The following is a 23,947-nucleotide window of genomic DNA, read 5'->3' on the forward strand; positions in this document are numbered from 1 at the left end:
AAGCATGTTACAAAAACTGATTTTTTTTCTTTTCTTTTTGTGATTACATGTGAATTCGTAAATAACAACTACAACTAAGTATTAACCAAAGAGCATATCAAACTTCCACCCATGTTTGTAACTTTCTTTAACAGTCATGCAATTAAAAACCAAATCCTCATCATTGTGTTGGAGGGTACCCTAAGACACAGACAATCAACAAAAACAACTCTTTTTGGTAATTTTTTTCAAACTTTTTCGAAATTTTTTTGTTTTTTTCTTTTTGTTCTATGACATGAAACACTTTTAAAACAGTGAATAACAACATTAGAAGTGATAGGTGGTCAAATTAAAAAATACATCATAAAAAGCATCTATTTACCAACCCCCCTAACACTTAAACCAAACATTGTCCTCAATGTTTCAAAACTAAACTGAAACAAGAAAGTACATGCAAGAAATCAAACAACTAACACACATGACAATAATGGCAAAGTAAAAGCAATAAAGAGTAAGGTTAAGGAATGCAAATCTAGTTTTGGAGCTAGAGATTCCTATGCCTTCTTTATTTAAACGCATGGGTTGCCTCCCAAGAAGCGCTTGCTTCAACATTTTCCAGCTGGACGATACCTCATATTAAGCTCCACTAAGGTCTACAGTATAAAGGGGGGTATGTCTTCCACGGCATGCTCCTCAAAGTACTCATAATATGGATCTATGAATGGAAGGGGATATTGATCCTTCCTGATTGTGGCGTTAAGCTTCCTAAAGTTAATGTAAACTCTCCCACTAGCTTGGATTCGATTGGGCACCTGAATCAAAGAAGGTAACAACCTATTAGTTGAAATGGGAATTGGAATTGGAATAGGTGGCTTACCAATATACTGCGATGAAGACTCTAAAGTAACAGCATTGTCAACAATTTCATAGGTGTTCTTGGCCAGATTAGGTATTTTGAGGGCAGTGACGTGCCCCTTGTGATCCACTTCAATTTCCCTTTCGATGGTGGTTCAAAATACATCCTTCTCGATAGGTGCTCAAGCTTCTTGCGCTATATTTTCATTCACATCAATGGAAAAACAAGAAGAACATCATTAGGATTCGTAACAGGTTCAGAAACATTGAATTTAATCACATCGCCATCAAACTCCATAGTTAATGCTCTCTTGGCCACATCAATCTTGGTTTGGACTGTTTTCATGAATGGTCATCCAAGTAAAATTGGCAATGATGGAGAGTGGGCTGAATCCTCTATCTCAAGCACATAAAAATCTGTCGGAAAAATCAAATGGTTTACCTGCACCAAAACATCTTCCAAAACTCCTTTTGGATATACATTAGATCGATCAGCCAATTGAATAATGACACCATCTTTTTAAGCTCTTCTAGATTCATAGATGCATAAACGGAATATGGCATGACAATGGAAGCACCTAAATCTAGCATAGCATGTTCAAACCTTGTATTACCAATAACATAAGGGATAGTGAAACTACCTAGATCTTTGCATTTAGGTGGCAACTTTCTTTGCGAAATTGCAGAGACATTTTCACTTACATGTACGACCTCCTTCTTTGGAATCCGGTTCTTTGTTGTACAAAGCTTCTTCAAAAACTTAGCATACTTTGGAACTTGCTTTATTGCATCAAGAAGCGGGATATTAACTTGTACCTTTCTGAAGGTTTCTAAGATATCTTTTTCACTCTTTTCTTTCTTTGATTGCATAAACCTGTGAGGAAAAGACACATTTGGTGGAATAGGGTTAGAATGAGTTGAATTTGGAACAACCTTACCTGAGTTGGGTGGTGTAGATGGTTTAGAGGGCTGCGGCAAGGGTTGTTCTTCCCTTGCCGTGGCTTTGTCCTCTTCTTCTTCTTCGGGTAGCAACTGTTCGTCCTCTTTTCAGCTTTGTTTAGATGTTTTTGGATTGGTTCCAACCTCTTTGCCATTTCTCAAGATGATAGCCTTAGCATTTTCAAAACCTCCCTTTGGATTGACAATGGTTGAACTAGGTAGTTTGCCTTTTTCTCTAAACCGTCCTATGAATTCCGCCATTTGCCCAATTTGCTTCTTCACTTCGCCCATCTATTTGGCTTGATTTTGTAAACCTTGAGTCAAAGAAGTTAGTACTTGAAGAATTTTATCATCATCTAATGACGAACCTGAATTTGGTTAGACAGATTGTTATGGGAGTTGTGGTGCGAATGGCCTTTGTTAGAGTCTTGGAGGTAGCTGTCTATATCCGCCTTGTTGATGAGTTTGTTAAGGTTCCCTCCACTTTATACTTGGATGCTCTCTCCAGCCCGGGTGGTAGGTGTTGGAAAACAGGTCATACTTTGGTTGATTTTGGCTTTGATAGCCCACGGCATTGGCACTTTCCCACCCTCCATTCTCTATTAATTGAGAACATTGTTAGTGGGGTGTCCTTGCATAGAGCACACGCTACAAGTGACTGCACTTTAGACTTTGGATCCTTCCACAACATGTGAAAAAAGAATAGAGAGATTAGCTATTTGAGATTGAAGTTCTGAAATTGAACTTACCTCATTAACTTGTTGTTGCTGTGGGGAGTCCCTTCCTCCAACTCCTTCGTATTGTTGTGCATTCAAGGCTCGGTTCACGATTAAGATCTTCTCTGCAACTGGTGTTTTGTCAACCAAGGCACTTCCCGCTAAAGCATTAAGCATTTGTCTCTCAAGTGGAAGTAGTCTTTCATAGAAATATTGAATTAAAAGCTCTTCCTTCATTTGATGTTATGGGCAGGATGCAACTAACATCTTAAAACGCTCATAGTATGCTGGAAAGGATTCTCCCAGGCCTTTGTTGAATTCCACTAATTTTCTTCCTCAAAAGAATAACTCTTGAAGTTAAGAAGAATTTCTCTAGGAATGCTTTCTTCATGCTTTCCCAAGAAGTAATGGTTCCAGGTGCTAGTTTATAGAGCCAATCTTTAGCCTTGTCCATAAGAGAGAATGGAAAAGTTTTCATCTTGAAAATATTCCCATCCACATTGATTGGTGTCATGCTCGAGCACAACATTTCAAATTCCTTAAGATGCTTGTTCGAATCTTCCATGGACAGCCCATGGTATTTGGGAATGTGATGCAGCAAACTAGACGTCAGTTCAAACTCATTGGTCTTGCCTTGAGCTGCTAGGGTATTGAATGTAAAGAAAGATGGTATTGTCCAATCCTAAGGCTGAAAGTTCCTTGATTGTTCGATTATCCACAACCATGTCTTGTTCCTCTTCCTTTTCTTCTTCAAACTTAGATTCAGAGCTAGAACTAGGTGGATTGGGTTTTGGTTGCTTCCTCTTCCTTCTCAAAGTTTGTTCAAAATCGTCGTCAAACTCCAATATATGTGCACGAACAGGTTGAGAACGTCGAGTCATAAACTAGTACCTAAAACAAAGTAAACAAAACAAAACTAAATAAAAAACACAAGAAAAACAAAAACAGAAACAAAGGGGAGATAAGCAATTTTGCTAATCCCCGGCAACGACGCCAAAATTTGATATGGTAAAAACTAACACACAAATTAAACCCTTTTTAGACAATTGTACTATATGTAAGTAGGGATCGTTCTAGGCTAGGGATTAGAAGGGATGCTAATCTACACTAACTTGACTCAAAAATTGAAAACTAGACTCAAATACACAGAACTAAGCTAGACTGACTCAAATAACACAAAACAAACACTAAGGGGTGTTTTGGATGAAGATTGAAGTAAATTGATACAAAATACTAAATGGGGGTTTGGTTGGATGAATTTTAAACTAAAACTAAGTAGGTTGCAGAAACAAAGTAATTGATACTAAATTGGGGTGAATGAAGGGGGTGAAAGGCTAGTTAGAGGGTCCTTCTCCACACATGACACATATGCAACACAAATCGATTTCCAGTTATTATTCCTATAAACCATGAATAACAATGCCCCAAGTTGACCATGAACTGCACAAATTAACGATCAGATTTTCCTAAATTCATTGAATTAGACTCAGCGACACAATCAAATTATTCTTATCGATTCCCTATATGAACTGCATGATAGAGATACATATCAAAGATCATTAAGTTCTATGAAAATCATAAGCATTGACAAGGCATTCATAACTATGAAAAGCATGATACACCTACCAGGAATTTACTTAACACAATCACGACTAGTGATTTCCACTACTTGTAAATATAAGTTCATAACTATTAGGTGAAATTCCCTTATATTTAGCATCAAATTCATGCATGCAAACCAAGTATGCATCATTAATCAACATACACGAATAAGTTATCAATCAAACAGATAAGTAAATTGCATTCACGATTTATGAAACAATAACTGAAGGAAATCAATTCATATAAAACATATGTCCATGGCTTCGAATTCACCTCTAGCTAAAATGGAATTAGTTCCACATGTCTATCATAACTGAAAACCAAATTAAAACAAACATTGAACTAAAACTAAGTATAGAAAGAACCCAGAAATTCCCCAACACTCCAATGGCAGATTCGGCATAACCCTTGGATGCAGGGTCACAACACAAGTCCTTCTTTTCTTTCCTTCCTTGCAAAGCTGCAACAATCTTTATATTTTATCTTTTAAATTCTCTCTAAAGCTCTCTCCGCCTAAATTGCGGCACAATGTGTGTATATATAGGCTAAGGTTCGGCATAAACCAAGGAGGAAAATGATAGGGACTTTGCATTGCTTTAGGACTCCTTAAATCAGATAGGAAGGATATAATCTGAGATAATGTTGGATAAATTGGGATAATGTTTAGATAAGATGAGATAAGATAGGATTAGATAAGGTTAGTTTGGATAATATTAGATAAGGTTCCTTCTTTTCAGCTGATTCCTTGTCTTCCAAGCTTCCAAATTTGATTCTCCAAATTGTAGGACATATTTAGCACATATAAAACTCCAAAAATGTCCATCCATTATGCTCCACATGCATGCTAACCAATCCAAGTCCAATACTACTCCAAAATGCTCCATTTAGCCCTTTATTGTCATTTTCACCAATTGGACCTACAATAAGACGAAAATAAAGTAAATCACTATAATAAATAGAAACTAACTCAGTAAATGCAAAGAAAAAAGCTAACAAAGTCACATAAATATGCTCCTATCAATGAACCAAGAAAAGAAAAATATTAGTAAGCAATAAAAGTGATTTTAAGTTGTAACAGAAGTGAATTGACTTGCTCTCTCTTCAATGAGTATGGGAGAGATAGTTTGCCACGCTACCAAACCAACTGGTATTCAAGTTCAACCATACTCTAGCTAGAAGTTATGAGTCTTTTGACAGACCATACACAAGAAGTGTTGATAAGTAGTCGGATCTACTATAATCATTAAATTGCTGGTTCTCTTCTCAAGCATCATACATTGTATGTCCTTTCTACTTTTTTGCTTCAATGAATTATGTCGTTGCCTTCGGAAGAAAAAAATGTGCATGTGGCTTGGGGATTCTCATGCAAGTTCGGAAAAGTGATTCATTGCCCATATAGTACTTGCTGATTACCAGATAAGAAATTTATTGCATGCAGACAACATGGATGAAATCCCAAATTCTTTGGTTCTCTTCTCATAGAGCAATTTTTGTTGAGGAGTTAAAAGAAAAACAAATGAAAGAATAAGTAAGAGTTCAACATGATTAAGGGTGTTTATTTTAAATTGCAAAAACTCCCTTAGTTGCTTCCATGGTTCCTTACAAGTTTTGGGTAGAAGCTTTTCTTTTTACACTTTCATTTCTTGTTAATCCTAAACCTTAACCATCTCTATCCTTTACTTCCCTACCACATTCCTCAACATCTTCCCACCAACAACTTCATTCACCTACCTCTACCTAACCTTTACAGACTCAACAACCAACTCTATCACCTTGACCACAACTCATTCCTCAAAGACAAATCACCACAAATTCCCATCATATGGTTACAAGATCCAAAGTTGGCTTCTTCAAACCCAAAGCTATTTCTACCACAAAGCATCCAATTGATCCTCAAAGTTTGGTGCCTACGATTTATAAGCAAGCCTCCAAGCATGATCATTGGAACAAGGCGAAGAATTACAAGCACTCAAATTAACAAGAACTCGGACACTCTATCTCCTCATCAAAACTTGGTTGGCTACAAAGGGTTCTTTAGAATTATAAATATATATATGATGGCACCAACGATAGATACAAGACCAAACTTGCAGCCAAAGGTTTTCACCAACAAGAGGAAATTGATTTCAAGGAGACTTTTAGCCCTGTTGCAAAGCTAGTCACAATCAGGATCTTATAAACACTTGCAGGACAATATAATTGGTTTCTGAATCAGCTTGACATTAATAATGCCTTTCTTTATGATAATGTCAAAGAAGAAGTCTTAATGCAGCAACCTCTAGAATTCATTGATTCATCTCAGCCATCTTTTGTCTACAAGTTGAACAAGTCTCTCTATGGCTTAAAACAAGCTTCCAGCGCCTGGTAGGACATGTTATTTCACACTTTACTCTTTCTTGGTTTCTTAAACATTCAATCTAATTATTCTATGTTTATGAAACTTGAACCCTCTCCTATGATAGTCTTGGTTTATGTTGATGATATATTAGTCACTAGTCCAAATGCTTCTCTCTATCAAGATTTTATAGAGCAACTCAGTTCTTTATTTCTTGTCAAGCAATTGGGACCTCTACACTATTTTCTTGGTTTACAGGTACAAAGACCAACTGAGAGTGTCTTTTTCTCTCAAAGTAAATATGCTTGGATCTTCTTGTTAAGACACACATGGAAGGTTGTAAACATTGTACTGGTTCTCTTGGTACCTATAAATTGGATCACGCTGGCACTTTATTGTCTAATCCAAAGGAATATAGATCAAAAGTAAGGGCTTTTCAATATCTAACTTGGACTAGACTACATCTTTCCTTTGCAATGAATCAAGTATGTCAGTTTCTCCATTATGTAAGGGATTCCGACTTTCAAGCTATGAAAAGAATCTTGAGATTTTTAAAAGGTGTTGTTGATTAAGGCTTGTGGTTCAATAAAAGCCCTTTGCATCTCACTGCCTTCTTTGATATTTAAGTAGCAATCTCATTAGTTGGAGTGCAAAAAAAAGCACACATTGTTGCTCGTTCTTCAACATACGATGAATATAAGTCTCTAGCTCATTTTGTTGTTGAACTCACATGGATTTGCAAGATTTTTATAGATATTGCCTTCCCTCTTACTCAAATTCCCAAGTGTAGGTGTGATAATGCATCTGCAATCTCATTGGCATCTAATATTGTGTTTCATGCTTGTACGAAACATGTGGAAATTGATTACCATTAAATTAAGGAGCTTGTTCTTGCCAATTTGCTCAGGGTTTAGTATGTTTGCACTTAACATCAACTGTCAAATATTCATACAAAGCCTCTGCCCAAAGCAAGATTTCAGTATGTTCAATCGAAGCTGTCACTTAACTCTCCACCGTTTAGCTTAAGGGGGTGTAAAAGGACAACTCTGTAAGATCACGTATTATGAAAAAATATATATTTATTATATTAATTTTATATCTATCTTTACATATTTTATTGCATATTATTCATAATTACTTAACCTAAACCGTGACATATATCTATGTATTATATTATTATATTATTTTTATTGGTTGACAAGTTTACTTGGCAACTACTTTTCCTAGGTTAATTAGTGTTTTTATAGCTAGATGAAAAGTGGACTCTTGTTTGCATAAGCTGGAGGATGAGGCTTTATTTCGGTATTATTATATATGTTGATTTGTGGATTATTCGGAAATGTTCATGAAGCACGAGAATTTCAGTGTTGGGATATCCGAGGGATAAATGTATGGCACACGGGGACATTAGGATGGAATGGCCAATTTAGAGGTCATGTAGTGAGCTACATATTATGAAGGATAACCAACATGTGAAAGAACGATGTGATATGGCATGATATGTGATGAAGACTTTGAGATTATTATATTATGTTAGAATGTGAGTAAAACAGCACGCTTGACTGACATCTTACACATTCTATTCATTGAACGATGGTGGTTGTTGCTCACCCCTTACCTTTTATTTTACAAATGAGTTATTTGGCAAGATAGGTGTTAGACTGATAGAAGCATATTTATGGGACTTAATTAGCTTGTTTCTTTGTATTTAGTAAGTTATTTTCTATTTATTATAGTGTTTTAAGCTATTTTCGTGTGTTTGTAGGTTTAAATGACAAAGTTGGCAAGAAAGTGCAATTTGGTGCTATTTGGAGCAGTTTTGGGCTTGGAATGGATTGCATATGCATGGAGCAAGGTGGATGGATGAATTTGAAGATCAGGAGAGGCTAGGAATGTGATTAACATCTAGAAGAATTAAATCAAAGACTTGGAAGATAAGGAATCAGCTACAAAGAAGGAATATTATCCAAATTACCTTATCTTATCCAAACCTTATCTTATCTTTTCCTACCTTAATTCCAGCTTCAAAGAGGACTCCTTTTCACATTAAATCACCTACATATCAAGTTCTAGAAGCCCTATTTTCGTGCCCTAAGTTTATGCCACATGTAACCCTTCTAGAAGTTCTAGAATCTGCCACAAGGACCATTCCTTGTCCTCCTTGGAATCTGATTGAATGTGTCCTTGTTCGTTGGTGATTTGGAGTCCTAATTCCTCTCATTTTCAGCCCAATTTTGTGCCTTTCCTTCACCCTATAAATACATGATGCCGCAACACTCATAAACCACCACCCTCTACCACAATTTCACACCATACCTCAAGAGCCTAAATTCACACAAATCCCCATTGTGCGTAGCAAGGAAGGAAGGAGGAGCCACCTGGAGTGTTTCTAGGTGTATTCTATCTTTGTTTTTAATGTTTAAGTTTAATTATCTTTGTTTTGTAACCATGAGGAGCTAAACTTGTTTTAGCTAGAGGAGACATTGAAACCATGAATATATTTGTAATATGAATTGATTACTTTCAGTTGTGATTTCATAAATCGTGAATACAATTTACTTAATTGTTTGATTAAAAACTTATTCTTGTGTGTTGATTAAGAGGGCCCGCTTAGTTTGCATGCATGAATTTGATGCTAAAATATAAGAGAGTTTCACCTAATCGTTATGAACTTATATTTATAAGTAGTGGAGGTTGCTAGTCACAATTGTATTAAGTAAATTCTTGGCAGGAGTGTCATGCTGTTCATAGTTACGAATGCCTTGTCAATGTTTATGATTTTCACAAAACTTAATGATCTTTGATTGTATCTCTATTATGTTGTTCATGTGGGGAACTATTGAAGAATAATTTGGTTGCCGATGCGTATTCCATCCAATTCAATGACTTAAGGAAAATATGAGGGTTAATTAGTGCTGTTCACGGTTAATCTGGGGTGTTGAGGTTCATGGTCTATTGGAAAAGCAACTGGAAATCAATTTGTATGCAAGTGTGTCATGTGTGGATGCAAGTGTGTAATGTGTGGAGAATGACCCTCTAGCTAGCTTATCACCCATATTTTTCCCCAATTTCGTCCAAGTTGTTTAGAGACTTTACAATATGCTTGTTTTTACCTTAATTTCGTCCAAAATCCAATCCCCCTTCACTTGGTTGTGTCTTTTAGTTAGAATCTGTCCAAATTTATGCTTTTAAGTATTTTGAGTCAAAACTAAGTTAGAATTCGTCCAAATCACCTTTTAGAGTCTAGTTTAAGTCTATTTGATTGTTTTTGTGATGTTTTGAGTCTTTTTAGTTTGTTTTGAGTCATATAAGTCTAGTTAAGTGTTTTTAAGTTTTGTTTTGTGTTTTAAATCAGTTTAGAGTAGATTAGCATCCCTTCTAGTCACCGGCCTAAAACAATCCCTACTTTCATATACTATTACAATTATAAAGTTTTAATTTGAGTGTTATAATATTTCACATCATAGACGAGCTGAGGTTGAGTTAGAGAATTTAAGAGTTTTTATCTATTAATTTTTTTCCTTTATTTAATCTAACGATCAGAAAAGAAAAAAAAAATATGATGTTCCGAAATCAGTTCCTTGAAAAATTTGTTGCACGCATAATATTCTTTGATTTCAATAGGGATTATCATTCTTTTCGGGTCAGGAAGAGCCTCCAGTAAAACGGTTCCAAGAGTTCCGCCAACCAATATTCATCAGCCAAAATGCACGGAACGCAAATCAATTATCCATCGGTACTGGTCTTTCCACGTACACAAAACTGGCACGTGCAGAATCTTTCACCGAGAGGGCACATCAGTTAGTCGCACGTACGAAACACTTCCTATATGAACACGGACTAACCAGGAAAATTGGAACGCGCAGAAGCTGCTGCTGATAAGGGAAGGAACCTTCCCTCGCTCGTCGGAGTAATCCCAATTTTAAGGTTCCAAATATCTCTCTTATTTATTTATTTATTTATTTTCTCAGTATTTAAATTTTATTTGGATTTTATTTACTTTTCTATATTCAGATTGTTTGAAGTTCCCCATTGAATATTGGGATTTTTTTGGTTTTTCATTTGGGTCGCAAAGTAGTTTACTGCGACTACTTAACTTATATTATCTGTTTGGCTGCCGAGAAAATTTTAGGAGATGCCTAGAAAGTTGAAATTTTTGAATTATTGTTTTCGTGTTTAAAAAATCAAAATTCGTTAAGACGATCCCATCCCATTCCCACAACATTGTGTGAGGATGTTATTAACTGGAAAACTAATATAAGATTAAGTTAGATTCTTAATTTATAATTTGATATTATCTGTTTGGCTGCCGAGAAAGTCGAAATTTTTTAATAATTGTTTCTGTGTTTAAAAAATCAGAATTCACTACGACGATCCCATTCCCACAACATTGTGTGAGGATGTCATTAACTGGAAAACTAATCTAATATTAAGTTAGATTTCTTAATTTATAATTTGATGAGTTTTCTTCTCCTTCATCATTTCAGTAACCGAACAGAAATCTGCCGAATAGTGTAGAGAAAGGGGGAACTTGGGTTAAGGAGAATTCCATTATTTGTCAGTGGTCATGCCGTACCGGGTTCGTGAAAATCTATACATTGGCAACATCGGTGATGCAGCAGAGATTCTCCAAAATGGTAGCACAGAGATCACGCATATTCTATCAGTTCTTAGTTCAGCGTCAATATCGTTTTTCTCTGAATGGAAGGGTCTAACAATTCCCACAAAGGAAATCAAGAAGGTCTATGCTGGCGGGTCTGGTGGTGCCTCAGCTTCTGAGGATGATTCCGGTGACAGGAAAAAGGGTTGTTTGGTGTCCGATAAGCTTCTGTACTTGTTGGAATACGCAGGCAAGGATTTGAAGCTGGTGAGGATGGGGGTTCCACTGAGAGATACGGAGAATGAAGATTTGTTGGATTATTTGGACGTGTGTTTTGATTTTATCGATAGGAGTAGAAAAGAGGGGTCTGTTTTGGTCCATTGCTTTGCTGGTGTGTCTAGAAGGTACGTGTTTTTTTAACCCTTTGTCGTTTTTGTGTTTACTTTTATACTGGTTCTGGTTAATACTTTCAATCAGCTTGATTACCAGAATTGAACTTAGCCACAGTTAGCTCTATGTTGGTATTCATTCAGCTTCATTCTACGAAGAACAAGGTTTTGTTTAAAGATATTTGTCCTCTTACTGAAGGTTATGCAAATCCATTTCTTATAGCAAATCCACAATTGTTGAATGCGGACGATCAATTATCTTTAAACCCTTCATGAGGCTGAAACACCATGTGAATATTTTTTTTAAGAAACTAATAAGTCTACCCTGCTTTTACCACGTATCTTTTAATTCTATTTTTTGCTTGTTGGGACTTCTTTTTTGCGTTTTCTTTTTCTTCAACATGCAATTTTTATTAGAGAAGTTAACAATTAGAGCTGTGCACAATTCTGCTAACATATATCTGAAAATTGTCGAAAAAAGCCCACATTCTATTAGCTTTTCAAGTTTTCTGAATTCTCAAATTCATACGGTTTACAACCTTCTTTGCATGTGTCCGTTGCAGTGCAGCTATCATTACAGCATATCTGATGAGAACAGAAAATCTATCACAAGAAGGTGTGAACAAACCATGGCTTTAAGTATTCTTTGTCTTGACACGTAACCATTTGCAACTGTTGTGTTTTTTGAAATCCAAATAGCTCTCTGTTGGTGATAAAAATAGTTTTGACATGCATATATTACTTTAAAAGTATATAAAAATTTCTAAGCAATTGAATTGGGCAAAAGGTAGAGTCAGGTTACTGATGCTTAACTGCTACAGTCTTAACCCCTTTCTTCCCTCTTATGCATTCCTACAGATGCACTAAAATCCCTGAGACAAAGCTGTGAGTTTGTTTGCCCCAATGACGGTTTTCTTGATCAGGTGATGCAAGGCAGTCTTATAACACGTTTTATACTAGATAACATCACTTTCTGCTATGCTCATTTGCAATTGGCCCGTAATGAATTTTACTCTTCTATTTGATCCTGTCGCAGCTCAAAATGTACGAGGAAATGGGCTTCAAGGTTGATTGTGCCAGCCCCATATACAGGTCTTTTCGCCTGAAAGTATTGGGTACACTATTTTCTTGTTCTTTACGTTGCCTTCTCTTAATGGTCTATCCAATAAATAGGGCTTACTTATCCCCCTCCCCCTCCCCCCTTCTTCTCCTCCCCCTCTTTTTCCTTATGTCCCACATCATCTATCTTATGAAGGGATATTGATTGATACATTATTGTTTCATATTTTAAATTTTAACGAGTCCCATGTGAAATAGTGACTAGGCTATAATTCTTGCGTTGTAACTTACAAGCATTGTCATATTATGGCTTTTCTCAAGTGTTATGTTAAACTCATAAAAATTTATTGTTAGAAAGATACTAAGGAGCATTGCCTTACCAAATTGGTTGTGTACGGTTATTGCCTTTCCTTGTTTTTTTACGAGTTGAAAGCAATACATTTCATCATGGGGTGGGTAATTAATCCAAATTTAAGTTTTAACCGTCATATGTTTAAAGAAAAAATTTCAGAGAGAAGTGGATCAAGTTTTTTCAAATGATAAAAACTGGAAGTTCAGGATGTATTTTTAAATAATTAATCATATTAAGCTTTATCGGTCATAGGTTAAAAGAAAAATTCCAGAGTGAAGTGGATCAAGTTTTTTCAGATGATAAATACTGGAAGTTCAGGATGTATTTTTGAATACTAGCGTAAAAACTTCTGAAATGCTGCTACCGTACCCATGATCTCTAACCGAAAATGTCTTGTACCCTCATCTACCACCTAAACTATTAACAGAAGAAAAGAAATATTTAGTGGAACAGCGATGACACCTTGGGAAGGAATAGCAAGGCAGTTTTCTTTATGTTCGTTCACTATTTGCATTGTTTGTCTCAGCATAGGAGATGTTATTTTAGGTGGTGTTTTCAAATTTATTGGCAAATGTGAATTTCTGTTTTGCTGCTATAATTGAAAATTTGTTCCTTCCTTTCAGGTGAATCTTATCATCGTGGGGATAGAATAGACAGTTCTAAATTTGGAGCAGATCCTGGGGTGGCTGGTGAAGTTGCCTCTGGAGTGGAAGCAGCTTCGAATGAAGGAAAAACTGTTACACCAGCTTTCCGCTGCAAGAAATGCCGAAGAGTTGTTGCATTGCGGGACAATGTTGTGGATCACATTCCAGGTGAGGGAGAGCAATCCTTCGGGTGGCGCAAGCGAAAAAGTAGCAACTCATACAACAAGTATGAGGATTCTGATTCTGAATGTTCATCCATTTTTGTTGAGCCTCTAAAGTGGATGACGGCTGGTAAACTTACACCTCTATTGTCATTTGATTAATTTGAATGTAGAATTGGATCGTGCCATTTTTATAACTGTATGACCTACCTTTTACATGGCCATAATAGTTAATTAAGCAAGCAGTAGATCTCTGTCGTTGAAGAGGATTACCTGGTTTCATTAATTTGATTATTTTGACCTAATGCCATAAATGTTACACTTGTTTGACTCTGATATTATATTAATCAAATTATAGCTTAAGATTTAATTAATTGTGAATTAATTTTTTTATTTAATTGCTGTTGGCATCTTCTTCTTTAGCGTGATTTCGCTTATTCTTGGTTCTCTCATTACACAGTCGAAGAGGGTGCAATGGAGGGAAAGTTGTCCTGTGTGCATTGCGAAGCTCGTTTGGGTTACTTCGGTTGGGCAGGCACCCAATGCAGTTGCGGAAGCTGGATCACCCCTGCCTTCCAGCTCCACAAAAGCCGAGTTGACGTCAGCACCATCTAATCTGTCAAAGAAAAGCAGCAGAAGGGGTCCAATACCTACCTTTCCAAGGAACATTTACAACTTTAGAAGTGCCAGAATGCCATTTAACATGGTATAAAATTTCCGAGAAAATCAGCTATCCACGCAGGAAAAGGAGTCTTTGAGTTGTACTGAGGTTGAAATTGAGCAGCCGCAGCAAGAAAAAAATGCAGTGTTGATCTGTGTCTTATATAAGATTTTGGAGATTCGGGTTTTGTTTTTCGTTCTTTCCTACGCAAGCTCAGTTGGGTAACTGAAAATGTTGTCATGGAGGTATATTTGGCATGATTTGTTTCTGTATATGTATAAAACTGTTAAGAGCAAAGAACACTTGAGGTCATCCCCTTCTCTCAATATAATTATAGTTTGTCTCAAAGAGAAGATGGACGTCATAAATCGTGTCAATTCGATTTGAAAGAAAACAAAATTCTAACCAGAGGAAGAGGATCCTATCTTGTGAACTGGCAAGATATAAACCAATACGTGACATAAACTGTTTTGATTAGCTTGTACTTTATGTAATTACCCTCTTCCTTGTCCATATATTCATATAACTACCTTCATAGGTTAGGTTTTATTGTCCAGTTGTCTATATAAGTACCATCCAACTAACTTTATTTATAAATGAAGAGTGAGTTCTTATCCAAACTAAATATTAATGAAACTCTTTGTTAACCATAAGAGGACGAAAAGATATTTTTACCTTTTATCATAACAAAAAAGCTATGTAGAGTACCGTTATTTTACAAAACAAAATTGTTTTTTTTTTTTTTTAATCTTGCCTTCAAATGATTTTATCATTTCTAAAAAAATAAAACCTTAGTCTCTCACTCTCACGTTCGCTTTCACTCCCTTCCTCTCTTCAATTTTAAAAACAAAATTTTGAGATCGAGAGAATTGGAAAGAGACAATACACAAAATAGCATCCTCAAAAAGGAGTTCCATGTAATTTAACTGCAACTGTACATCTCCAGTTTTCTTTTTAAAACAATGTGCATGCTATGAATCAGACAAATTCCATATCCTCCTACTCTTGCGTAAACACTATAATAATTAATACATATTACAAGCGCAATAGCTACAAGATAAAACAAAAATGAGCAAATAAATAAAACAGACATCCTTCTGAAGGCGCATCAATTCCCGTCCTCGGTAAATTTGTTTGCCACCCTGAAATATGGATGAATTTTCATCCTCAAGGGTGGAATTTCCACCCAAAACTATAATTACGGAATTAGTGGGCTTGTGCTTCTAGGAGTATGTTTGTTGCTACAGTGATGTCATTTCTAGCCTGCACTAGTGCCTGTCTAGCAGAGTTCCTATCAAAGCCCATAGAAACCAGAGTAGCAATGGAGTCCTCCATTGGCTCCGTTGCAGACGGAATGGAAGAGGGAATGTTTCTCTGAAACCAAACGAGAAAATTATATGACATCAAAACAGAACTACACCCAAAAAGCTTATATATCCAATAACTTGTGCAGCATAAGTAAAAGCCTAGTTTCAGTAATACATATAAGCACTCCTCTCTGTTCATTTCAATATCTAAAACTTATTTGCGCACCAATATTTTCCAACACCAAATGACATGCGTCTCATTTATATCTGCCCCAGTTTCATTCCGCCTATTTATGTTCTATCTTAGAAAACAAAAGGAACATATTTGAACAAAGAAAACTTAGCCTCAGTATCCAAAATTAATTTTACCAAAAACAACTCATCCTTGATTTGAGCCAGGACGAAATGAACATCACGTTAGTGTCTACATATATCATATTTTCAAATTACTTGAGAGTCATAATGTTATTTCTTTTCTTTTTGTCATTCATACTTTCCATGATGCCTAGTGCTATTCACAAACCCATTTTTACATCCCACACCCATATTAATGTTTGGCCATTGATCTTCTTCAATTCATTTGATCCAACGGCCAAAAATTGAGAGGTGCGTGTGAGATGTAAAAATGGGCTTCTGCACTTAAAAGAGTAGTACAAAACTGGAACCATCGCAAATGAGTCATCTCAACATCTCTTTAATTAGTGCCACTCACCAGGAGTGAAACTTTTCATCCCTAATTATATCTTACGACCGCTAGGCCATCTTAAACACGTGCCTTGCACAACATTCCATATAATAGGGTCCATAAAAACTGCCCTACCTCTAAGTTTTATATAGGTAGGTGATTTTCACTCTTTTTTTAGCTTCTCAAACACCCCTCTTTATTCTGGCCTTGAATAAATCAAACGGAAACAGCGGACAAGATCAAACAGAGATGTATGCAAAGCTAAAAAAGGCACTCAAGAACTCTAATCTCACTCACTCATGCGAAACATTCTGGTCCCGATCCCAGTTTGACTAAACCTGCATTCTATTTTAATCAGCCTTAGTCCTGCATTGTGGTGCCACCTTTAGCAAATGTTGTTCCCATAAAGTAATGTTTTGATTAGTAAGCCTTCGTCTTTCAAGGAAAATAGACTTTTGTTTACTTAAACAGAAAATAGAGATTAACTGCCCATCTAACGTGTATCTACACTATTGAAAACAGAAGAATGCTTGCCTCTACTTGCCGAGTTGTGAATGGTGGTGCATTTCCCACAACATTTCTAGATGGTGCTGCTGGCGGAGTCCCCATTGATGGCCAAGAAAGCCGTGAAAGAAAAGAAGCAACGAATTCTGGGAACTGTAAAAAGAGAGGAGACATGCACAACAATGAATTGAATTAATTAAGAAAGTCTTAAATGCAAAATAAGCAACTCTATTGACCTGATAATATTGAAGTGTTTACGTTTGTAAATGTAAGTGAGAAATAAGAAGGCTAAGTACATGCACGACCAAAGTCATATCCCGCAGAATGCGTAACTCAGCAGGCAGTCTTAATTGAATTTCTTTTAACTAAAAAGTAACTCAGCAGAATCCGAGATCGAATCATATCCCATATATACATGCATGCATACAGACAAACACATAAGTGACGCATGTACATGCACAGAGACACATGTGGACATAAATCCACCGTTCCGTGTAAAAGAATGGAAAAGTCTAAATAAATAAAAATGTAAACAATGCACTTGGTCAACTAAAAGCAATACACTAATGGAATTGCAGGAAAAAAAAATAAAAACACTGAATTTTAGTGAAATTCGTAACTGATTAAAATCCAGAGTGAATTATGTCCAAATATTGAAAAGCTGCCATATTTCACACTGAAAAATCAAAGGTTTAATAGCGCCATTGAGAACATGATTTATCGAACCTCCTTAATTCAAGAAAAGAATTTATTTTAAATAGCAGTTCGCAAATGCCAGGCTTTACTTTTCCATTGCCAAGGCCCAATCTAACTATATCTTAGAGAGTTCAGAGCGTTAAAAAATGTTAATTACTGTCTGATTGAATGCATATTTTTCCTTTTCTTTTTTCTTTTTAAGTGAACCTCAAAAGTCAGATTGAAATATAACCTTTGCTTTGCGGATACAGAAGACATTCAGATGATATAAGGAACCACAAATGATTCCAAATATCCCTGGTAAGATTGATCTTTTCCAGGATGATAAAAGAAGCTGCAAGAGAGAACAACATTTAGAATTTAGTGCCTGGGGAAAGTAAACAGCTATAGTTCTTCAACATCTATGGTTAGATGGAATACTTTGATTGCACACATTTTACCTGTAGGCCGGCTAGATATATGAAAGACTTATCCGAGAAGCGAACACCAAATACACGAAAGTGTGTTGAAACTGGAATATCAAAGAAAAAGGGTACGAAGGAGGCAAATATAAGACCATAAGGTCCAGAAGTCACTAGGTTTACTGCTGGATCTGCAAAAGACAAGGGAATTGGACGCTGTACTTTATCAGTGTAATACACAGAAAAACCAAAACAATGCTTTAACCAGGAAATCAAACAATCTGCAATATAATATTTCAACTACAAAGGGTTTTCTTTAAATTCCGTACTAATGTAAGTAACCTCTGGTATGGATTGTCTACATTGTAAAATTGAAACTTGGCACAACTTGAAGGGCCAGGTGAGCTAATCAACCAGCAGTTGGAAATGCTTGTGATTTCATCAAGCGCTGATGCTGCCACAACCCATATCAGAAGCCATGATATACAAAGTTGCACTGACTATTGTTGTAGAAAGGAAGATGACAACTACCTATTCATCCAAAATACCATGCCGTAAGACATTACAGATTCCTGTTTTCCGAATTGGCAATTTTGGAATTGAGAAACACCAAGTGAGGTTTGGAAAAGCAACAAACAAGGCATAGGGATATCTCCACGGCCCAATACTAGGCAGGTTTGCATTAGAATGGATCAGATTATACAAACCTCAACAAACATCATAAAAAGAAACTGCTCTTATGCTCTTACAGAAGGAAATAGGTTTTTCAACAGAGCTTTGCCATAGTCAATTTTTCATTAATGATTTCTAAAAGGCTTGAGATTTTCCAAAATAGTTAAAAGTACTGTCCTGTACAAATAGACAACTGCATGCAAGAAACAAGGTAACTAAGGACCAGCAGCATGGAGACAAGTAAAGAAACAAAAGGCAAGATATGATTATGAAACATAACTTTACAAATAAAAAGAATGCAAAAAACAATCCACACCTTTAAGGATTGCCAGAGCAAGGATCTCAAAGAGTAATGACACCGTTACAGTGTACAAAATGAACACCTGCACAATCAATGTAGACAGATTATTAACAGTGGAATCAACATAAATGACAAAAAGCAAAAATCAATGTTTGCATTCTGCATTGTATGATATATTGTTGAATGGTGGAAGTGAGACAACATTAGTAATTGACAACCACCAGCCGCATAGAACTATGTATCTAGGCCCACTTGAGGTATATAAAATAGCCTGTAATATATCATGTTATTAATGCACCTCAGTCAACCCTCCACACACAACTACGTATCTAGGCCATTCCATATTAGTTAACAGATCATATTTTCTCCTCCATTCACTGGAACTAGTGGTAAAATAAGTGTCCAACGTCCCATCCACCAAACCCTTGGCATATTTGGTTCACTAAAGAATGTGGTTGGGTTGTAACAGAATAATTGTTTTAAAGGTTTCTGCATTTCTGTGATGTTAGGCAACCATGAATGATGACTGATGCGGTAACAATGAAAGTAAAGGCAATGAGATGTATGGTGGTTGTGGTATGACCTCCAGACAGAATATTACAATGTTGTTGGGCAGAATTGGAATCTAAGAGGTGAAAATGTGGTGCAGCAACTGTAATTGAGTATGGAGGCCAGATCCCCATTGTGGTATAATATAAAGTGCCAAGTCACAACTGAATTCTCGGAATCTCCCTTCCTTTCATTGGTTCATGGTATTTAATTAAAAGCCACATTATAGTGAAAGTGATGAACTTGGCTTGATGCGCACCTTGGCTTTTGTTGTTTCTTAAAGGCTTTATTTGGTTGGTAATCAAATAATTTGTTTGGAAGGGGTTTAACTGTGCTATTCCCAGTCACCTACAAACATTCTTTGTTAACGTACTTGTCTTTTGGTGGTGGAATGCAAGCCTATGTTCAAATTGGGCTGTGATAGCTATTTTTTGGGTAACTTGGTTGGAGAGAAATAGAAGAATTTTTTGAAATCTATGGAAGGGGATGCAGCGGAGACTTCTGGTAAAAACCCAAAAGGTGAGGTTGTGGGCATCCTTGTGGATTCTTTTACTCCAGCTTTTAGGGATCTTTCATTTTCAGTAATTTTAGTATGTTGGCAGAGCTTCTGTAGGATAGTTTTTCGTTAGCATTGTATTACAGTGTAGAGGTGTATTTTGGATTTGTTTGTAGGTTTGTACCGTTCTGTTGGTGGAACTCTGGTCCACATGTAGGTGAATTGTGATTTTAATCTCTATAATAAAGTACTATTTTTCTCATAAAAAAAGCCTCGCTCTAAAAGAAAAATATTTCACTAACAAGCCTATGCTCTATATCTAATTTTATCAAGTGATGCAAATTGGAGAAAACTGGCGCCTTCACAAAATCCAATCAAGCCCTTCATAGTTTTTGATATGTTATAACTCATCCAACCTGGTGAAATTCTAAAAGATTTGCAATACAAAGTATGGAACCAGTTTAGTCTGTTATTTAGGCACAAGATATCAGTGATATAACATCTGAGACAGGTACTCTGAATACAGTATCAAAGGAGGTGTCGTGAATATTTTACGCCAATAGATTACTCACCGAGTACTTATTGGAACCTATTTGTCTCTCAAAGACCCTGAAGTAGTATAGCAGGTACAGCCCAAACATCAGTTCTGGTGTGGATGAAAAGGCAAATATTGACACAATTAACTTCCAAAGGCGAAACTTCCCGAATATGTCCTGACAAAAAGAAAAAGACAAATAATTTGATCAGAATTACCAATACATTTAAGAGTTCGTAGAACCTTTCACTACCTAAAAAATTTGAGATTGGGGATTTCATTCTACACAATCAACCAAGCTGAATTACAGTTGTTTGGTTTCATCTACCGATCCAAAAGTTTTGTGGATTTTCAACTCAAGACACCTGGTAATAAGATACAATGATATTATGTTCAACGGAAAGTTGAAGTAACTTAGCATCCCCAGTAGAGTTCAACGCCAATATCAAATCCCTGCTGTCTCTTTAAACTAATCCAGAAGTAGCAGGGCAAGACAGTTCAACAGAAGAGTGGAAAATCAATATCCAAATGTGACTGACAAGTGAACCGAAACTGAAAGTAAAGCACGCAGCAATTAGAAAATCCAGTTAACCCCACAAAAATCAATTCCAGTCTGAGGTATATCTATACCAACCGAAGCGAAAAACCTATCTCCAATTCAACCCAAAATCAACATCTAGTTGACTGAAAATCTATAATACCGGTGATGAATAAGTGAAGTGCTATACAGCATACGCAGTTACGAGCCAAAAACCTATAATGTTGACCATAACGTGCTGAAAAATGATGACTTACGCAGGAAACAAAACCCAAATTCAACAAAACATTTAACATCAAAATCAATAAAAAATCAGAAATAAACAATTTTGGAACAAAACCCATTTGCAATTACACCTTAATTGCAGCAATTCGTCAATATTTAACATCAATAACAAATAAATCATGGAAAAATAATACAAAATAAAAAAAGCATTAAAAAGTTAAGAAAGAGAGCACCAGATATGACAATCCAAGCTTGCTAGAACGGCCCTGGATCCCAAAGAAGACGGTGAAGAGACCGCTGGCGACGACGAAGGCTCTGGTAACAGGAGCATTGTCTGCGATAAACAAAGGACAAAGCTTCTGCGTCATGCAATACAAAGACAATCGAGAGTAGAAGGATATGAAATGTAAGAGAGGGCAAATCTGGGGAAGAGAATGTACTCACGGAAACCAGATGGGCCGCCGTTCATCTTCTCAGTGAAGCACGAAGAAGCAACAACGACCTTCACGGTTGACAACCGCAATCTGTGTTTTTAAGATTTCTCAGGCCTCTCTGTGTATTCTTCTATGTAAAAATCAAGGACATTTTTAACATAGATCTCTATTTTGATCTAACTTTGTCATTTGTCATGTAACTTAAAATCCCCTTTTATCCTTGAAATTCAAAAGGATGAATTAAAATTAGATATCTTATTTTAGATTTTTTTAATTAAATCTCTATTACTTTTCAACTTTTGATTAAAGTGCTTTTACTTTTAATTAAATTTTGTATTCTATGTGTATTCTTAATTTAAGTATTTTATAAATTCTTTTAAATCCATTTTTATGTAATAAAAAAAAAATACACTCAACAATATTCATTAATTTATTGTTATTTTTATGGAATCTCATCCCTTCCTCAATTTAAGAATTCAATTATATCTACTGGGGTTCAAGATTAATTGGATGAAATATAGTTTTTCCAATTTCCAACTCAACATTTTATATAGATTATAAAAAAACAAGAGTCATTTATAATTAAAATTAAGATGTAGCTTTTTGGATTACACAACTTACACATAACGTACCATAAGTTTTGTACGTACCAAAATAAGGATAATATAACGTACTAATAACTTGGTACATACTAAATAAAGAATTGCATAACGTACCAAAAGCAATATTTTATAACGTACCAAAATACTAAACGTACCCGGATTAAATTTATATAACGTACTAATAATGTACCAAATGATTAGTATGTTATATATTAATATATCTGTTTGGTACGTTATATTTAATATATGTGCATGTTATATTTCATAATTGTATGTTAATAGAATGTTTATGTGTTTTTAGAATTTAAAACAACAAATTATTTGAATAAAAAAAATTCATTTTGAACAAATTATGATAAGATAAGATAAGATGTTTATGGTGATTTTAGAATATTTGTAATATTATTTTCTGAACTAGTTGGTTAATTAAATACAATAAAAATCATAATTTTTGATTAAAAATTAGTAGAAGAATGTTTGATCAAAAGTTTAAAAGCTATAGATGTTTGATTAAAAAAATTCAAATTTGAGGCATCTATGTGACAGCTCGTTCCGGATTTTCGAACCGTAGGGGTGAAATGATGATTTTGCCCCTAGCATGGTTGTTTCGTTGTCTGGTTGTTTTTGGATTTTTGTTGGCAGGTTTTGGACCACACACACTCCCCCACATGTAACATCCCACATCGCCCAGGGGAGTGATCCTTAAATATATATTCTCATCCCTACCTAGCACGAGGCCTTTTGGGAGCCCATTGGCTTCGGGTTCCTTTGGAACTCCGAAGTTAAACGAGTAGCGCGCGAGAGCAATCCCATGATGTGTGACCCACTGGGAAGTTGCTCGTGAGTTCCCAAAAACAAAACCGTGAGGGAATGGTAAGCCCAAAGCGGACAATATCGTGCTACGGTGGTGGAGTGGGCCCGGGAAGTGATCCCCCTTGGTCGGGATGTGACAAATTGGTATCAGAGCCTAACCCTAGTTGCGTGTGTGCCGACGAGGACGTCGGGCCCCTAAGGGGGGTGGATTGTAACATCCCACATCGCCCAGGGGAGTGATCCTTAAATATATATTCTCATCCCTACCTAACACGAGGCCTTTTGGGAGCTCACTGGCTTCGGGTTCCTTTGGAACTCTGAAGTTAAGCAAGTAGCGCGCGAGAGCAATCCCATGATGGGTGACCCACTGGGAAGTTGCTCGTGAGTTCCCAAAAACAAAACCGTGAGGGAATGGTAAACTCAAAGTGGACAATATCGTGCTACGGTGGTGGAGTGGGCCCGGGAAGTGATCCCCCACGGGCCGGGATGTGACACCACACCCCCTCACCCTTTTCCCTGCCCTGCATCCCTGTCCCGAGCCCTGTCTCTCTCCCATTTCTATCCCCATTTGTACGGACACACCCCAAAACCCTCCAAACCTTCACAGATCGAGGAAACAAAGTACATATTCATGCTCGTGAGATCCGTAGGAGTTCAACCATACCCATTTCAGGTAAGGATACCTTCGTTTTCACGTCGAACTCGAGATACCCCGGTTTGGTCACTGTTCATGCACACGTTAATTCTTGTGTTTTTTGGGATTTTGAAGCTGTATGAAGCTTGGTGAGGTCCTTAGGAGGCTCGGGGTGGCTCGTTTGAAGGTTTTGGACGTCGGGATCGTGAGTTTCAAGCTTGGCCGGAGTTGGTGGTGTTTTCCTGGCAAGATTTTGTGGATTT

At 36.4% G+C, this 23,947-nt stretch overlaps 2 protein-coding genes across 2 annotated transcripts; one reads left to right on the top strand and one right to left on the bottom strand.

Moving 5' to 3' along the window:
* The first annotated feature begins 10,195 nt into the window (after positions 1-10,195).
* Positions 10,196-14,604, top strand: LOC103930456 (dual specificity protein phosphatase 12). Its single transcript, XM_009339804.3, has 7 exons — positions 10,196-10,353; positions 10,914-11,430; positions 11,979-12,031; positions 12,274-12,338; positions 12,452-12,530; positions 13,450-13,761; positions 14,092-14,604. Exons 2-7 carry the CDS (start codon positions 10,994-10,996, stop codon positions 14,244-14,246), a joined length of 1,101 nt encoding a protein of 366 aa, XP_009338079.2. The 5' UTR covers positions 10,196-10,353; positions 10,914-10,993; the 3' UTR covers positions 14,247-14,604.
* A 580-nt stretch (positions 14,605-15,184) lies between these two features.
* Positions 15,185-21,811, bottom strand: LOC103930455 (rhomboid-like protein 20). Its single transcript, XM_009339803.2, has 8 exons — positions 21,646-21,811; positions 21,435-21,535; positions 20,476-20,616; positions 18,874-18,940; positions 17,925-18,076; positions 17,717-17,818; positions 16,819-16,941; positions 15,185-15,666 (listed from the first exon to the last, which is right to left on the bottom strand). The coding sequence occupies exons 1-8, from the start codon at positions 21,668-21,670 to the stop codon at positions 15,499-15,501; spliced, it is 879 nt and encodes a 292-aa protein (XP_009338078.2). The 5' UTR covers positions 21,671-21,811; the 3' UTR covers positions 15,185-15,498.
* Between the last annotated feature and the right edge of the window lie 2,136 nt (positions 21,812-23,947).

This window comes from the organism of the source record quoted next, unplaced genomic scaffold, assembly GCF_019419815.1.
Source record: "Pyrus x bretschneideri cultivar Hongxiangsu unplaced genomic scaffold, Pyrus_bretschneideri_v1 Contig72, whole genome shotgun sequence".
NCBI classification, from domain to species: domain Eukaryota; kingdom Viridiplantae; phylum Streptophyta; class Magnoliopsida; order Rosales; family Rosaceae; genus Pyrus; species Pyrus x bretschneideri.

Coding starts and splice junctions, on each gene's coding strand:
- LOC103930456 (XM_009339804.3), top strand. CDS start 10,994: ATGCCGTACCGGGTTCGTGAAAATCTATACATTGGCAACATCGGTGAT. Junction 11,431..11,978: donor TTTGCTGGTGTGTCTAGAAG/GTACGTGTTTTT, acceptor TGTCCGTTGCAG/TGCAGCTATCATTACAGCAT. Junction 12,339..12,451: donor ATGACGGTTTTCTTGATCAG/GTGATGCAAGGC, acceptor ATCCTGTCGCAG/CTCAAAATGTACGAGGAAAT.
- LOC103930455 (XM_009339803.2), bottom strand. CDS start 21,670: ATGAACGGCGGCCCATCTGGTTTCC. Junction 21,536..21,645: donor CGGCGGCCCATCTGGTTTCC/GTGAGTACATTC, acceptor TGTTTATCGCAG/ACAATGCTCCTGTTACCAGA. Junction 17,819..17,924: donor TATATCTAGCCGGCCTACAG/GTAAAATGTGTG, acceptor TCTCTCTTGCAG/CTTCTTTTATCATCCTGGAA.